This window comes from Phasianus colchicus, chromosome 1, assembly GCF_987193195.1.
Source record: "Phasianus colchicus chromosome 1, bPhaCol1.hap1.1, whole genome shotgun sequence".
In the NCBI taxonomy this organism is placed as follows: Eukaryota; Metazoa; Chordata; class Aves; order Galliformes; family Phasianidae; genus Phasianus; species Phasianus colchicus.
In genome coordinates this window covers 124,823,114-124,840,577 of record NC_143436.1, presented here as the reverse complement: position 1 = coordinate 124,840,577, position 17,464 = coordinate 124,823,114, and the positions used below count along the sequence as shown (strand labels likewise).

The 17,464-nt window shown below is 52.5% G+C and overlaps 1 protein-coding gene across 3 annotated transcripts; it reads right to left on the bottom strand.

The window, feature by feature from the left end:
- Positions 1-3,214: 3,214 nt before the first annotated feature.
- LOC149920014 (maestro heat-like repeat-containing protein family member 2B) lies at positions 3,215-13,848 on the bottom strand. 3 transcript variants are annotated; one of them, XM_090125613.1, is made up of 31 exons: positions 13,769-13,848; positions 13,360-13,481; positions 13,098-13,220; positions 12,797-12,962; positions 12,549-12,647; positions 12,250-12,401; positions 11,762-11,905; positions 11,150-11,242; positions 10,795-10,864; positions 10,566-10,679; positions 10,407-10,480; positions 9,959-10,078; positions 9,706-9,813; positions 9,357-9,516; positions 9,189-9,229; positions 8,874-9,015; positions 8,424-8,476; positions 7,986-8,093; positions 7,599-7,718; positions 7,278-7,400; positions 6,992-7,147; positions 6,646-6,768; positions 6,256-6,335; positions 5,716-5,851; positions 5,508-5,600; positions 5,022-5,117; positions 4,724-4,847; positions 4,410-4,519; positions 3,835-3,987; positions 3,424-3,578; positions 3,215-3,311 (listed from the first exon to the last, which is right to left on the bottom strand). In XM_090125613.1, the coding sequence occupies exons 1-31, from the start codon at positions 13,791-13,793 to the stop codon at positions 3,260-3,262; spliced, it is 3,435 nt and encodes a 1,144-aa protein (XP_089981739.1). In that variant the 5' UTR covers positions 13,794-13,848; the 3' UTR covers positions 3,215-3,259. The 3 variants fall into 3 exon arrangements, with proteins under 3 accessions (XP_089981739.1, XP_089981733.1, XP_089981746.1); XM_090125607.1 differs by lacking the exon at positions 13,769-13,848 and having other exon boundaries at positions 13,360-13,539; XM_090125620.1 differs by lacking the exons at positions 3,215-3,311; positions 3,424-3,578; positions 13,769-13,848 and having other exon boundaries at positions 3,697-3,987; positions 13,360-13,539.
- Positions 13,849-17,464: the final 3,616 nt, after the last annotated feature.

Here is a 17,464-nt window from a genome sequence, read left to right as displayed (position 1 = left end):
TATTTAAACAAAACAGAAACAGGAAATAGTAATACTTTGCTCTAGAACATTTCTAAATTGTAGCTATGTGGTAAACAGTAACTAGCTGTTGTGCACAAAAATCTTACATTTTTTTTTCCAGCCAAGCCAAAAAAAGTATTGTCTGATTTTCCCATTAAGTCAGATAATAATGAGGGAGTTTTAACTGGACATCTTGATAAAAAAGTGAGTAAAGACATTCACCAAGTAACCTAGCTCATTGTTGGGCTCAATGGTGCCAAATATGTGTATATATATATACTATATATAGCACTATATATATATATATAGCAATATATATATATATATATATATATATATATATATATATACACGCATAGTATATATATATATATAAACCTCCTGGAAGCCCAAGCTGTTTTCCTGTCTGCTACAGACTATTATAAAAATTCTAGTGTTTTGATTCTACAGTTGTGTTTAGTTTTCTTTTGTTGCATTATTTTGATGTTAAATTACTCTTTCCTGTCTCGCAGTACTTTCAGTTCTGATGATTCTGAGGTCACACCAGCCAGTTTTCTTCTGCATGCCATAAAAACCTGCAGTATTAATGAAAGCTGAGATCTCCTGCCATAGAAAATGAAGATTTTAGAATAACTAATATTAAAAATCACAATGAAATCAGGATAGCTGGCAAAAGTCACAGCAAATAACTCAGAACAAAATGTAGCTACAGAAGTAGTTGCTGAAAATGAAGGATAAACTGGAAGAAACAAGCTTTCAGATTTTATTATGGATCTATGGTATTAACAATTAAATCAATTTATTTTTAATTGCATGAAGACAAAACACAGAAGAAGGCAAAAAGGTAAGCACATCAACAGAGATTTTTTGGTAACATATCAAGCCCAGGGAACTGGGCTTGTTTAGCTTGGAGAAGAGAAGGCTCCAGGAAGACCTCATTGTGGCCTTCCAGTACATGAAGGGAGTATATAAACAAGAGGGGAAATGACTGTTTACATGGGCTGATAGTGACAGGACAAGGGTGAATGGTTTTCAAATAAGAAAAAGAAGATTTAGATTAGATATTAGGAGGAAGTTTTTCACACAGAGGGTAGTGAAACACTGGAACAGGTTGCCCAGAGAGGTTGTGGATGCTCCATTCCTGGAGGCATTCAAGGCCAGGCTGGATGTAGCTCTGAACAGCCTGGTCTAGTGTTTGGCAACCCTGTGCATAGCAGGAGGGTTGAAACTGGATGATCATTGTGATCCATTTCAAACCAGGCCATTCTATGATTCTATGGTATCAAGGGAGGCGGCAGGCAAATGGGTGAGGCCAGGCTCTTCTCGATGGTGTGTAGCAGTAGCACAAGGAGTAATGGCCTAAAACTTGTATGTAGGAAGTTCCGTACTAACATGCAGAAGAACTTCTTTATGGTAAGGGTGATGGAGCACTGGAACAGGTTGCCTGGAGAGGTTGTGGGATCTCTTTCTCTGGAGACATTCAAAACCTGCCATGTGTTCCTGTGTGACCTAATATAGGCGTTCCTGCTAAGGCAGGGGGATTGCACTAGATGAGCTTTCCAGGTTCCTTCTAATCCCTGACATTCGGTGATTCTGTGATTCTGTAATCGGTATGGAGAAGAGACAGCAGCTATAAAAATGAAGATTTGGTAAAAAAAAAAAAAATACTCTTCACATCTTAGCCAGGATTCTGGCATTTATTTTTTTTTAATACATAATAATACAATTTTTTTTTTAGCTTGTATTCCCTTCTCTTCTCTTCTCTTCTCTTCTCTTCTCTTCTCTTCTCTTCTCTTCTCTTCTCTTCTCTTCTCTTCTCTTCTCTTCTCTTCTCTTCTCTTCTCTTCTCTTCTCTTCTCTTCTCTTCTCCTCTTCCTCTTCCTCTTCCTCTTCCTCTTCCTCTTCCTCTTCCTCTTCCTCTTCCTCTTCCTCTTCCTCTTCCTCTTCCTCTTCCTCTTCCTCTTCCTCTTCCTCTTCCTCTTCCTCTTCCTCTTCCCTTCTCCTCTCCTCTCCTCTCCTCTCCTCTCCTCTCCTCTCCTCTCCTCTCCTCTCCTCTCCTCTCCTCTCCTCTCCTCTCCTCTCCTCTCCTCTCCTCTCCTCTCCTCTCCTCTCCTCTTCTCTCCTCTCCTCTCCTCCTCTCTCTTCTCTTCTCTTCTCTTCTCTTCTCTTCTCTTCTCTTCTCTTCTCTTCTCTTCTCTTCTCTTCTCTTCTCTTCTCTTCTCTTCTCTTCTCTTCTCTTCTCTTCTCTTCTCTTCTCTTCTCTTCTCTTCCCTTCTCTTCCCTTCTCTTTTCTCTTCCCTTCTCTTTTCTCTTCCCTTCTCTTCCCTTCTCTTCCCTTCTCTTCCCTTCTCTCTCTTCCTTCTCTTCCCTTCTCTTCCCTTCTCTTCTCTTCCCTTCTCTTCCCTTCTCTTCTCTTCCCTTCTCTTCTCTTCCCTTCTCTTCCCTTCTCCTCGCCTCTCCTCACCTCTCCTCGCCTTTCCTCCCATTTTAAATTTATCTTTTTCATTCTCTTTTTCCTTACGTCCCCATTCTCTCCCCTTTCCCTTTCCCTTGGTCTCCCTTCACTTCTCCCCCCTTCCCCCTTCCCTTCCCTTCCCTTCCCTCTTTCCTCTCCTCTCCTCTCCTCTCCTCTCCTCTCCTCTCCTCTCCTCTCCTCTCCTCTCCTCTCCTCGCCTCTTCTCTCCTCTCCTCCCATTTTAAATTTATCTTTTTCATTCCCTTTTTCCTTGCGTCCCCATTCCCTCCCCTTTCCCTTTCCCTTCATCTTCCTTCCCTTCCCCCTTTCCCCTTCCCTTCCCTTCCCTTCCCTTCCCTCTTTCCTCTCCTCTCGTCTCCTCTCTTCTCCTCTCCTCCCATTTTAAATTTATCTTTTTCATACCCTTTTTCCTTCCGTCCCCATTCCCTCCCCTTTCGCTTCATCTCCCTTCCCTTCTCCCCCCCTTCCCACTTCTCCCTTCCCTTCCCTTTCCTTTTTCGTTTCCTTTTTCCGTTCCTTTTTCCTTCCCTTTCCTTTTTCCTTTCCTTTCCTTTCCTTTTTCTTTTCCTTTTTCTTTTCCTTTTTCCTTTCCTTTTTCCTTCCCTCCCCTTTCCCTCTCCCTTTCCCTCTCCCTTTCCCTCTCCTCTCCTCTCCTCTCCTCTCCTCTCCTCTCCTCTCCTCTCCTCTCCTCTCCTCTCCTCTCCTCTCCTCTCCTCTCCTCTCCTCTCCTCTCCTCTCCTCTCCTCTCCTCTCCTCTCTCAAATCCTTTCCTCTTCTCTTCTTCTATCGTCTCCATCGCTGAAGGCAAAACTCTCTTATTCTCCTCCATGTCTCACTAGAAAAAGGAGAGTCTCAAGTTGTGACTGGGTAATTTTTGCCTCAAACAGACTTGGAGAGGCAAGCTACAATTGTGACTGCAGCAACAGCAAAGGCAGCAGTGCCAGTACCTGTCTGTGGGCCCAAGCAGACGGGAGAAGTTGTCAATCATGGCTGCACTGTGACAGCAGCTGAGGATGACCACTGCCTGGCACAGGAAGGGCATGAATAGGCTCTGCTGTGCAGATGACGTGCAGTTGCGCAGGATGTAGAGGATCGGTTGCACCTGAAAGAAGAAGGGGAGAAAGAATGACTTGCTGCATCCTGGACTCTTCAGGGCCTAAACATGGACATTCAGCACGTGAGCAGTGCCTGCTCCCTTGACATGCTGCCCAGGCCTAAGTTTAAATTTCATGCCAGCCACCCTGTCCAAGCCCTGCCTCTGTGCTCAGGCTGTGCTTCTTTAGCACAAGAGGCAAACGGCACAAGGCGTAGTGCAACAGCCAGTAAAAGTCCAAGACACATGGAAGAAAGTCTCTTACGTCCCGACAGATGTCCTTCCCGTGCATCTGCAGAAAGGTGGTCATCCACTTCCCAGCAGCACGCACACGCACTCCGTTGGCTCTCCGGATGGTCTCTTTGATGGCCAACATGAAGTCAACGGTGCGTTCGAGGGGGAAGTTTCTGCACACGATCTGCAGAGAAATGAGAAGCAGGAGAGATCCCATCATTGCTCTGCGGTAGCTCTTCAAAACATAAATGAGTCTTGAAGGCATTCTTAGTTCAGTAGTTTGCCGGTCATTCAGGCAGCAATCACAATGCTCCTGCTGTCTGTACCCTGCTGTTTTTATGGAAGACGGTTAAGCCTTCTCTCAGCTTTTGCACCCATGGTGTTTGCACACAAATACACACACACACACACACACATCATCGAGTCAACTCCTTTCACTGGGCGCCTGAAGGCCAGACATAGCTCAGAACCTCCTGCTACTTGCTGAGAAAAGCAGTCTCAGGGTGACAGCTCATTTTGGAAATGGTGTGAGAGGCTGGGGGCAGCATAGGGTCATGCAGAAGCCTATGCATAGAGATCCCACCACCTCTTTTTGGGTCCACTTACTCTTGCCATTTTGGATGAGGTCTGGAGCTGAGAGATGACACTGCAGGAATGCAGCCCCTCACACAGGCTCCTGATGTCACCTGTCTCACTAACTCTGTTGCTCGCTTTGGCTGGAAGGAGCACAGGGAGAAAAGGGAAGTCATGCTTCTGAAAATTGAACTGCTTTCCACAGGGGAGAGACAGAGGACAGGGTGGGTACAAGAAGAGAGAGCTGCGCACAGTGCCTCTCCGTCCTGTAAACAGGGCCCAGATCGTGGGGCTCTGGTAGTGCTAAAGAGGAGGGCAGAGGGCTAGAGCACGCCTGCTCTACTCACCTTGGATTTGGAGAAGGGAGCTCAGACAGGTGACGGCCAGCTGGCGGGATGCGGGCATAGGGTCGCATGTAAGAGGTGCCAGCAATCCCACCAAGGAGCCAAAGTGCTCGCAGACATCTCCTCTCTGCAGGGGTAAGAGGCAGGAACAAAGCTGTAGACAGCCCCAGCTCCCTCTAGCCTCTCCCACCTGTGCCTTCCCCATGCCGTGACACAGCATGCACAGTTTGGTGAAGCTCACCTTCCAGCTCAGGGGCACTGGGGAGGGAGCAGGGGGCATGCAATGGGGCTCTTTACTCACTTGAAGCTCTTCGCAAACAGCCAACAGCTGGGAGCAGGTCTGCAGGGCCCTCTTGCGCTCCCACACGTTTCCTGACGTCACCGATCTCTGCAGGACCTGGGGTAGAGCATCTGTCTCACTGAGGATGTCTTTTCTTTCCCTTCCTGCCACCCCTCTCCCTGTCCCTCCTTTCCCAGCACTTTTCCTCAAGGCCTGCCCTGTTGCTCCATGTGGCCTCCCACCTCACTGAGCACTGGCACTGCTGCTCCCACTCTTTGCAGACACTCCTACCTCTTACCCAAGAGCTTTTCCTCGACTGTCGCCTGCCAGGGGCTGGCTCCTGCCTTCCCCACTGCAAGGCCCATTTCTCTGCCCATTTCTGAGCTCGCAGTGAGCTGGCACGTCAGCAGGAGATTTCTCCCCCTCTGATTGTCCTCTCAGTCCCCAGATCTCTGTCCCCTCTATTGACAGGCACCATGCTTTCTCCCTTGTCCTACACATACTCACGTGGACTATGTTCTGAAAGAAGCTGCCGGTGGGCTCTGTCTCAAGCAGAACCGCCATGAGCCGGCCCAGAGCTTTCAGTGATCTTTGCTGAAGCTGAAAGCAGAAGAGGGCAGTGAGGTGTAGCATCACGGCTGCTGCCAGAGCATAGGTTGTGTGTGCTGAGGTAGGGTTTGAGCAAGAGGTAGCCGGGAAAGTTACGGGAGGTTACCTGCAGGTACTGCGCTGCTTGCTGTGACTTCCTGATCTTCACCATCACCTCTGCTGAAGGGTGTGTCACAATGTTCTTGCAGCACAGAACCAACATTTCACGCATGTCCTTGCTTTCGAAAGATGGCTTCAGCTTGCTGACAGGAGGAAAAAAGGAAGAGAATTCAGAAAGGCCCTTTACCAGTGCTCTCCAGACTGGTTCAGGCAACATCTGAGTTTCTCCTAATTGACAGCTGCAAAGCTAACACCCCCAGCTCATGCTGCTGAGCACTGTCTTCAGTTCCAGCAGCGCCCACCTCCTCCCTGGCAGCAGTGAACCACCTCCCGCTCTGAAGGGAAGGAGACCCCAGCTCTCTCTTCTCTTCCCTGCAGGGAACAAGAGCACCAGGGCCTTTCTCCCTGCCCAGAACTCAGCTTTGCTGGGCAAAACAGCCCAGCTTTCTCTCCTGTAGATGCGGCTCCTCACCCCCTGCCCTCTCCAAACCCTCAGGAGCTACCCAAAATGGGGACCACCATCCTGACTTGCAGCCCCAGACCTTACCTCAACTGCTCCAGGGCCAGAACCACCTTGAGGGGCACCGGGGAGACAGGGATGCCCGAGTAATACTTCTTCATCAAGTCCTGCAAGTCCCAGAGAGACACTGTCAAGGTGGGCAGGGGGCACACAAGAGCTGTTCCACCCAGCCCAGAGACAAACACAACTGTCACACACCAGCCACATCACTCCCACATTTCTCATGGAAGCACTGCAGGATGCAGCTGCTCCACAGCTGGTGCACCTAGCCCACTGCCCAGCCTCTGCCTGCCAGCACCCAAGGTCCCCACCAGCTGGAGACGTGTAGCTGGGGGAGACCTGTATGTCTCCAGGGAAGCGAGCCTCGTGGCACAGCCCAGAACTCCTCTGCAGACAGCCCTGGCTTTAGGCACTCACCATCAAGATCTCCAGCAGCTTGCACTTCAAGGAGGGATTAAAGAAGGCAGAGTCACCCACAGCGTGGAAGGCAGAGCTGAAGTCAGAGATGCTCTGCACCAGTGCGAGCTTGTTCTGCAAGTCCTGAGGCCCAAGAGAGAAGAACATTCTTTGAACTGTGGGAAGGGACAAGGGCTGCAAGGGGGACATGTGGGGGCAATGCTAAGGGAAGGGCTTGGATTTTCATCTGGGTACAAACAAGGTTCCTTGAGGGACCTTTGGAAAGAGAAGGCCCATCTCAGCATCCCCCCATGTGGAGGGGCTGCAGCTGGGCGCTCAGACACCCTGGCATGCTTTGAGCTCTCACCCGGCAGCTGCAGCTGTACAGCATCAGGATGTTGCCCACAATGTCTCCCTCCAGGTGGGCAAGCAGCTGCTCCTTGGAGGCACGCAGTGCCAAGCTGCCGTGGGCGAGCATGAGAGCGCTGCGTGTGGCATGAGCTCTCCTGCTGTCCAGCTCCATCTGTGTGGGAAGAAATGCCTTGAGAAACTCGCTCAATGGTCCCCAGTGCCCCATGATGCACCTGGGCTCCCAAGGCAGGAGCTGAGAATAAGGCAAAAGAATGCCAAGATGGAAACCCATAATGCTTTACCTTCTTGCGCCTGGAAATCCTTGCATTGCAGCCTTTGCACAGCCTGGATGCAAACGTGGTGAGTGTGGCCAGGACTGTTTGGAAATTGCTCTCAGCAGCATGGCTGAGAAGCGAGATCATTCCCTGCACAAAAGAACAAGGGGCAGTTGGCACAGGCCTGAACCTACTGGCGTGGTCAACCATAGTGGCCGGGCTGGTCCTCGCCTGAGGAAAATGGCAGCAGTGAGGAGATCAAAAGGCCCAGAGCAGGACCAGAAGAAGTCCTCTGCCCCAGGGATAGAGTGGGGATGCTCGCAGAAGCTGGAACAGAGGAGAGTTTACCTGGGCCTCAGATGACTCCTCCATGTTTGCTTCCTCCAGGTGCTGCAGCAGCTTCTCCTGGATGAAGAGGTCTCCCTTACAGGCTCCCAGCACTGTGCCCAGAGCCTTGTACAGGAAAGACTGTATGGGAAGGGAAGGAAGAAGCTGAGATGTGGCAGCAGCCTGACCTGCTAGCAGAGAGCCAGGTGGGAAGGACCCACATTCCCTGGGAGTCGCTGAGAGCAGCTGCAGGGCCCAGGCAGTTTGCAGGGAAAGGTCCTCTGGGAGGTAGGGGTCAGGGGAGCAGTGTGAGCATCCCATGTGGGCAGAACACCAGCCGCAGCCGCAGCCCCAGCCCCAGTTGGGCACCTGCAGCTGCACCGCTGGGTAGAGCCAGGGGGAACTCACCTTTTCTCCAGAGCTGCTGGCAGAGCTGCTCAGCCGCTGGCTCAGCTCACAGCTCAGGGCCTCGGTCCAGGCCTCATCTTCTATGGTGTCCAGCGACGCCCTCAGGAACTGTTGGAGAACAGGAGAAGACAATGTTCCCTTGCCCTTTGCCTCTTCCTTCACTCCCAAGTGGCTGCAGTCTTCTGGGCAGAGGTGCCTGGAAGAACAGTCCCTCTCCCAGCTCCCCCAGCATTCCCTCCATTAAAGCCGCCTGCCGCTCTTCTCCTAAGACCCCCCTGGGCTTGGGACAGAGCGGAAGAGGCAGCGCCACAAAGGCGTGCGGCCGCTCCGCAGCAGCGTTGGAGAGGCTGTTCCTGTCCCACAGTGGCTCATATGGGAGTGGGGCTACTTGGGGCAGGCAAGCACTTCTCTGCACCGCGCCTCCCGGCAATGCTGTACCTTTAGCAGACGGTGCTCGAACTCTGCAGTGTCTGGGAAGCTCTCCTCTTTCCCTGCACAGCAATAGGAAGCAAAAACTTGGGATCAAGCCACAGAAGAAGAGCTGCTGCAAACTTGGCTTGGCCTGGGCACTCAACACTGCCAAGCTGGGACCTGCAGCCCCTCCACAATGACCTGTCCCTCCCCACAAACACTGTCCCCACAGGAACACAGAACTAACTGCTCCAGGACTGCTGTCTGAGGGGACATGAAGGGCCCATCTGTGTCCTGGAACGGGCAGATCCCCAGGGGGAAAGGTCCCCAGGCCTCAGTGCTGTCTCCCTGTAATGGGAGCAGCAGCAGAGCAAGCACTGGGCTGCAGACAATGCTTCCCCTCTGCCACACTGCAGAGATACATTTTCAGTTCACCCCTTCCCTGCGTCTGCCTCTCCCTCCCCACCAGCGCTTTACCTTCAAGGCACTGCAGCAGCAGGGGGATCTCAGTAGCCCACATGACCCCCACAGCTTTGTGGAACCTGCTGTGGAGGTTTTTCATCAGCAGTAAGGCAGCGGCTTGGAGTTCGCTGCCTGCAACAGGACTCCCTGCCACCACCTGAGTGAGAGCAAGAAGAAAAGTCACCTCTGCAGCAAGAGCAGCTGCTTCTCCCCAGGAGGGAAGCAGCTTGGCCCTGCTCTGGCAGGCAAGGAGCAGTCAACAGCTTTGCCCATGGCTGTGCTGCTTCCTCCTGGGGGCTCATGGCATTGGCCTCTGGAGCATCTACTCACCAGCAGGCGCGCCAGCAGTGTCTGGGGAGTCAGCATTGGGCCTGCGAGGAGAAAAAAGTGCTGAGTAAGACTCCAAGACACTTTGTGCCCAGTCACGTGCACCTCCACTGTCCCTTCTGGGTGCTACCACAGGTCAGCAGTGCTTACTGGAGGAGTTTCTGCTCCTACCTTGAAACATGGAGCTGATGAAATGGGGATCCAGATCTTCTATCCGCCGTCCTGTCAGGTCCTCTCTCTCAGACAGGGCTTGGACACAGCGGGAGATCGGGATCAGCATGCCAGTGTACTGAGCTGGCACCACAAACAGTAGCAGCCGCGGCCACAGGAGCTGTAGGGAACAAGACAGTTGAGCAAGTCAGCATTCCTGCCTCCGCTCAGAGATGAAGAGGACTCTGTCAATTTCCCTGAGTCTTGTGTGCTTCAGAGCACGTTGGAGGAGAGACCTGGGGTGGTGGAATAGGACGAGGAACGTGTGGTGCGAAGGCAAGGAGCAGCAGCAGGGCAGAGTGTGACTTACTTTGGACATCCCTCTCCCAGAGACGTCCAGTGAGCCCAGGATGTCCATGCATAGCCCCTGGAGAGCTCCTTCTTCCTGGGCTTCCTGGGCAGAAAGGTCTCCAGCTGCCTGCACAACAGTGGTGTTGAAACACTGGTTATGCTCAATTCTCAGGAGCCTCTCAGGAGGCTCAGGTGTGGCCCCACCGGTGCTTCTGTGCCACCCTCTGAGCAGCACAGGTCTTCCAAAAGAAGATGCTGCCCACTGTCCTTACCCTTCTTCCTGCGGTGCGGCTGAACTCACTGAAAATGTGCCCCACCACATCCCAAGCTGAGCAGCTCCGGGTGTTAGAACTGAGCAGATCCTTGATGAAATACAGAATAGCCATCCTCACCTGAAAGGGGTCAATTGTGGGTGTGATTTTCCTGGTCAGAAAGCAAAGGGAAGCCACCTGCTCATCGGGGCAGCCCTTTGGGCATGAACAGAGACAAGAACAGAGGAGAAGCTTTGGCTTCTGAGGTGAGGGCCAGGTCTTAGCACTAAGCTGTGTGCTTTCCATGCACAGCACAGGGACCTGCCTGCTCCACTCTGCCTGCTCTCCCCACAGAAACCATCACAACCGTGTGGTCAATGCCCCAGCACCTCCCTGGTCACCCCAGCCCTGCCAGTGTTGGCAGCAGCATCACCACCCCACAGCGCTTTCCATTCCCAAACCAGCTCACCCGGATCCTGGAGTCACTGCACAGACACTGCACAGCCTTGACAACCTGGGGCAGCTTCTCCATCATCATGGGCTCTGCAAGAGATGTGCAGAAACATGAGTGGAGCCACAACCCAGATGTCAGAAGGGATCCCTGGAAGTCCTGACCTGTGGTACTGACCATCAGAGCGAGCCAGAGCACCAAGCAGACCCAGGGCTGCCACACATCCAGCCTCCCAGTCATCTCCCAGCTGTGACTGCAGAAACAGGATCGTTTCCTCTGGGCAGATCCGGGCTGCAGGGAGGAAATCCCACGCTTTGTTAGCAAGCAACTCACGCCCATTCCTGAAGATTGTGAGAGAGGTTTTGGCCAGGGCACTGCCAAGCATCGCCAAAGCTCCTCTCCTTACCCTGCATCATGATGCATTGAGTCAGCTCCGCACGACCAGCCTCGCTGTGCTGTTTGGTGTCGTCATAGAGCTGTGGGAACAAGGTCCATTTGAGAAAATCACATCAGCACTGAGGATGGAAAAGACACTGTGCTGCCCACTCTCTTCTCCCTTGGCACTCTCGGGAAGAGGACAGGCAGACAAAACCCAGCCCGCCCCACAGCATCCCCAGGGGCACATGCACGGCTCTGGAGCAGCCTCGGGCATACAGGTGCTAAGGCTGAGCCGCCTTACTCAAGGGCTTGGAGCTTTGCAGTCCTCCTGAGACTTAGCCAAGAGGGAAACTGCTGTGGGTGCAAAGATAGGCTCCCCTTACCTGGTAGAATATGGCACTGGTGATGTCCTGAAACTTGTCCTTGGGGATGACAGAGTCAATGCCCTCTAAGGCCTCCAGGAAGATAGTGAGGCTCTGCAAGAGACCAGAAGAGGAAGAAAGGGATGAAGCCACATCTAGCCACTTGGGAGTGGAGAAACTGTTTCCCGCACAGGGAGAAGCTCTCACAAAGGCGTTCTTGTTTTTCCCCACTTCCCAGCTGCACCAAGAGAGTCTCGCTGCTCTCAACCAAGCTCTGTTTGGGCACTGTTTGCAGGCATTTCCCACCCAGCAGCCCTCTTCTTCCCCATCAGATGCAACTGGACGTGGTCCCCCCGGTTCTTAGCACAGAGCTCCTCAGGCACTCAGCGCCCCATGGTGTGGTGGTGAAACCTCCCATCCCCAGGAGGTGAGCCCCAGTGACTCTTGGCTCCCTCCTGGCTCCTGTCTGGGTTGTTCCTTCTTTGACTGAAGAGCTCAGGAAGCTTCAGACCTCCCTTGAACACCTGTTCCTTCTTTCTCCAAGGGCTCCCCACCTCCTTCCTGCATCCCCCTAACCCCTCGTGGCACTTGCACAGGCCCCACATCCACCCTGAGTTGTGCGCAGCATCTCACCTTGGCCACCCTGCAGGTGTCTTGGATCTCCTGACATGGGTGAATGAGCCAGAGGAGCTGCTCCCAGACATGCTCTCTGTGCAGCTCCTCTTGCAGGAGAACATCCAACATGGCAGCAATGGCCCCGAGGACGGCCTGTTTGTCCTGGAGAGGGATTGCAAAGGCTCAGCATCAAAGACTGAAGGTCTGCCCTTCCAACAGAGAGGGCTTTCACTTTCCCTTCCCTTTCCCCGTACCCCCATGCCCAGCAAGAGATGGGCTCACTCTGGAGAGCAGGCAGGTTTTCCCCACACCCTCATCCCCAGCTCTTCCTGCCACAGTGCTGTGACACGTGGCTGCTTTCTGGCACAGAGCTAGTTTGGGACCCTTTGTAGAGCCAGCCCACTCCCTCTTGTCACACCTTGGCACTCAGCCCACTGGGCACAGACAGAGCTGCCAACATGGGTGTCCCTGCTGCCGTCCTGGGCTGGGAATGCAGCAGTGCTCACCTCCTCCTCCTGGCAATCCTGCCAGTTCCTCAACACAGAGAAGAGCAGCTTGTGAAGATTCTCGTAGATCTGCTCTTTCTCCATGGCAGGCCAGGGGCATTGGGTTCCCGAGGACAAGTTAATCTTGACTTCATCCAACCACTGTTTCACAACTGAAAAAACAAAACAAAATAAAAATTAAAAAAAGAATAATTTATTTTTTAAAAAAAGAGAGAGAAAAAAGGGAGCCTGTGAGAGTCTGCAGCAGGGCGAGGTGCAAGGGCTGTCCCGAGGCCCCCTGCTCTGGGGCCGGCACTCACCAGCACAAGCGATGCGCAGAGTTTGGCCACTCCTCACCTGGCCCACCACACTGCGCAGGCCGGCCAGCGTCAGCCACACAAAGGGGATGCACTGTGGAGCTGCAGAGAGGAAGGAGAGGGCCACAGTCAGTCTTGGCAGTGCGGGAGGAGGGGCTGCAGCCCTGCATCCCTCAGCTTAACACAGATCACACGCGGAGGGGAGAGACCCTTTCACAGTTATTATAGATGTCAGGCTGAGGGCACTCTACCATATGTGCTGAAGAGTTTGCTCAGGGTGATGAGCACAGTCTCCTTGGATGCATCCCCCGTGGCCTTCAGGTGGCTCTGGAGCTCGGCCATCACCAAGGTGAAGTGCGTCCGAGCCAGAGCCACCAGGACATTGCTGGCAGCTGTCCTCACATTGGCTGTCACGCCCTGAAAAAGAGTCTCTGGTGACACGTGGCACGGGAGACTGCCTGAGGCCCTTGGAAGGCCTAAGTCATTGCCATCCGCCAGCAGAACAACAGCGTGGGCAGGCAGCTCCTTTTGCCTTTGGGAGTGACCCCTCACCTGGGCTGCTGTCAGGTCCTGGGACACCTCTGCCAGCAGCCGGTTCACCACTCCGCAGGGCGGGCGGCTGTCGGCTTCCCTCAGGGCGCTCTCCAGCTCACAGTACGCCTGCACTCGGTCACCCTGGGAACAAGGATCAGTCACGCTCGCTTTGCCCGCTGTCACCCATCGCTATGTGGATGTGCTGCTGGGGCCTGGCACCCACGGGACCGTGGCACTGGGCCAGAGGGCAAGGATTGATGGTTGGATGTCCCCAACTCACCTCGTGATCTTGCAGGCGCTGCAGCAATAAAGTCACGGCGCAGGTAGGGACAGGGCTTGACACCCTGCTTCTCTCCCTGCGACGTGTTCGCCTGGGCATGCAGCCCACACAGGCAAAGAGACCTGAAAGGAAAGAGCAGAGCAGCTGCCGCTGGTGTTGCTTGGAGCCAGGGCTGAGCATCCGACCAGCTCTGGCAGGAACTCTCCTCCAGCCCCACAGCACAGTGCTGAGTGTGGTTGGCGGGGAGAGGGGAGAGAGCCTTCCCCCTGTGGTGGTACTGGGGAAGCCACGGTGGGCAGCTGCACTCAGCAGAGCAAGGACAGTGCTGCTGGCACATCCTAAATAGACATTGGAGGCACACATGTGCTCGGGCAGCGTCACGGTGTCCAGAGAGGTGGAGGGAGCTCACCTCGAAGGGCTCTCAGCCGCTCCATCGCAGCAGGATATGTCCAGACAGACACAACGCTCTCTCTGGGTTCACTTCCTGCGGGTCCCAAAAGCGGACTGAGCCACCGCTCCCACCGCTGCCACAAGGGTGTATGAGGTAGCCACTGTGACATCACACCGCAGAGTGTCACCTCACAGAGAATGACGTGTCGTGGGCTGGGGACCAGACAGCATGCAAGGCAACCCCGCAGACCCTCAAACACAGCATGTTTTTGTGACGCACTCGGCTCTGGGGTTCCAGTTCCATGCTGACGCAGGGAATCACCTCAGCGGGTGAGGGAGAGCCCCTGCCAGGGAGCAGCTGCTGGGCACTGTTGCCTAGCATTGTCTTGGTGACTGGGAACTCCATGCCGAGAAACACTGAGGCCCCCATCTGTTGCCCAGACAACCTCTCCAGAGAGCTTTGCTATCTTCCAGGGGCACGTGTCAGAGACATTAGGGAGACTCCACCGCATCTGACCAAACAAGAAGACCACAATCATAGAATCATAAAATCCTAGAATCACAAGGTTGGAAGAATCCTACAAGATCATCTAGTCCAACCGTCGTCCCATTGCCACTCCTACCACAAACTAAACCATATCTCGTAGCTCCTCATCCAGACGCCTCTTGAACACTGCCAGGGATGGCAACTCCACCACCTCCCTGGGCAGGCCATTCCAGTGCCTGACCACTCTCTGAGAGAAAAAGTTTTTCTTATGTCTAATTTAAATCTCCTCCGGCACAACTTGTGGCCATTTCCTCGGGTCCTGTTTGTTGCCTGGGAGAAGAGGCCAAACCCCTCCTAATCACAATCTCCCTTCAAGAAGTTGTAGATTGCATTGAGGTCTCCCCTGACTTTCCTCTTCTCCAGACTGAACAATCCCAGCTCCCTCAGCTGCTCCAGATCCTTCACAAGTTTCATTGCCCTTTTCTGGACACATTCCAGGGCCTCAATGTCTTTCTTGTAGTGAGAGGCCCAAAACTGAACAATACTAGAATACACAATACTTGAAGGTGCCGCCTCACCAGTGCTGATGATTACCTCCCTGCTCCTGCTGGCCACACTGTTTCTAATGCAGGCCAGGATGCCATTGGCCCTCTTGACCACCTGAGCACACTGTTCGCTCATGTTCAGCTGAGCATCAACCAACACCCCCACGTCCCTTTCCTTTTCACAGTCATCCAGCCACTTGTCCCCAGGCCTATAGCACTGCATTGGGTTAATGTAGCCAAAGTGCAGGACCCAGCACTTGGCCTTGTTGAACTTCATCCCATTGGCTGAAGCAATCCAGCTTATCTACGCCTCCCTACCCTCTATCTATGCCTCCCTACCCTCAGGCAGATTGACACTACCTTCCAGTGTGGTGTCATCTGCAAACTTACTGAGGGTACGCTCAACCCCCTCATCTAGGTCATCAGTAAAGATATTAAACAAGATAGGCCCCAGTACCGACCCCTGGGGGACAGACACCACTTGTAACAGGTTGTCAGCTGGACTTAACTGCATTAACCACTACCCGTTGGGCACAGCCCTCTAGCCAGTTCCTTACCCAAAAAAAGGTGTACCTGTCTAGGCCATGAGCAGCCAGTTTTCCCAGGAGAATACTGTGAGAGACCATGTCAAAGGCTTTGCTGAAGTCTACATAGACTACATTGACAGCCTTTGCCTCGTCTACAAGTCTGGTCACCCAGTCAGAGAAGGAGATGAGGTTGGTCAAGAACAACCCGCCTTTCATGAACCCGTGTTGGCTGGGACTGATCCTCTGGATGCCACGCATGTGCCATGTGATCTCACACAAGATGATTTGCTCCATAACTTTCCTTGGTACCGAGGTCAGGCTGAGAGGCCTGTAGTTCCCCAGATCCTCCTTATGGCTCTTCCTGTAGATGGGAGTCATATCGGTAAGCCTCCAATCCTCTGGGACCTCTCCAGATAACCAGGAATGCTGGTAGATGGCAAAGAGTGGCTCGGCAGTCAACCCTGCCAGCTCCCTCAGCACCCTAGGATGGAGCCCATCCAGTCCCATGGACTTGTGACAGTCCAGATGGAAGAGGAGCTCTCTAACTGTCCCCACCTTAATCACAGGGGTGTATTCTGAGAACCAGCCCAGACTTCTAGATCAGGGTGTAAAGTGTCGTGAGGATAACTGATCTGACTATTAAAGGCAGATATAAAGAAGGCGTTGAGGACCTCAGCCTTCTCCTTATCCTCGGCATTCACATTCCCTGCTGCATCAAGTAAAGGATGGAAGTTCTCCTTGGTTCTTCTCTTACCACTGATATATCCGTGAAAGGATTTCTTATTCTCTTTTACTGCAGTCGCCAATCTGAGTTCAAGTTGGGCTTTTGCCTGCCTAACTTCCACCCTGCATACCTGTCAACGGTTTACGGGCTGGTTCGGCCCGGTTCCGTGACTAGCAGGGCGGAGGGATCTGCAGATCCGCACCTCTGGGAAAAGGGAACAGGGGACCCCAAAATAATTAAAAACAGCGGCAATGATCTGAGGAGAAACAAATTTACTAAATATAGTATCGGAATGCAAGATAACACACTATAATACAATATAATTAGAATTGAAGCTAATAAATCAAATATAATGAGAGAGAGAATGTCCGAAAGGTGGATAGGCCTCACCACAATGCTGAGGTGAGATGTGCAGTCCAGTTGAGCAGCAGGGAGACAGGGGAAGAGCCGACGAAGAGCAGGCAAAGAAGAGCGCATCAGGTGACCTTGCCAGGAGTTATACCTCGAGACTCTCTGTGACCACAAAGTCCCCTGGGGAATGTAGTTCTTCTCTTCCAGGCAGGTACCCAGAGCTTGAGCATTAACAGTTAAACTCCCACTGCCCCACACGATGTTATGATGTGGAATACCGAAAACCAAAAATCACAAAACCATGACAATACCTTAGCAACTTCCTTGTAATCTCCCCAAGTAGCCTGTCCCTTCTTCCAGAGGATGTAGGCTCTCTTTTTCTTCTGAAATCTCAACAGTAGTTCCCAGTTCATCCACCATCTGCTTCTTGTCATTCAAGTAGGGTCATGGGAGGCTGCCATGAGGAACATCAGAAAAAGACTTTGCATCCCTTGGAAAGACACTAAAGGGATTGGCAGAGACCTCACTGTGGGCTTCCAGTACTTGAAGGGAGTGTATAAACAGGAGGGGGAATGACTGTTTGCATGGGCTGATAGTGATAGGATAAGGGGGAATGGCTTTAAACTGAGACAGAGAACATTTAGGTTAGATATGAGAAGAAAGTTTTTCATTCACACGGTGGTAATACATCGGAACAGGTTGCCCAGAGAGGTTGTGGATGCCCTACAAGGATGCCCCTGTAGGCATTTAAGGCCATGCTGGATGTGGTTCTAGGCAGCCTGGTCTAGATTGGCGACCCTGCCAACAGCAGGGAATCTGGAACTAGATGATCGTTATGGTCCTTTTCAACCCAGGCCATTCTATGATTCTATGATCATATACAGAAATAGATTCTGAAGTTATGTTGTGGGAAGTCAATACTTATTCTTCCTATAGTTTTGTCCCCTTTTTACATATACTGCCTCTATAATTAAGCAATACTTAGTAAGAAATGTCCATGGTATATATACATAACATATACACGTGGCTGGATGGCTTAGACCTTGGAGAATGGCACTCAAGCTATTAACTCCTAGCTCCT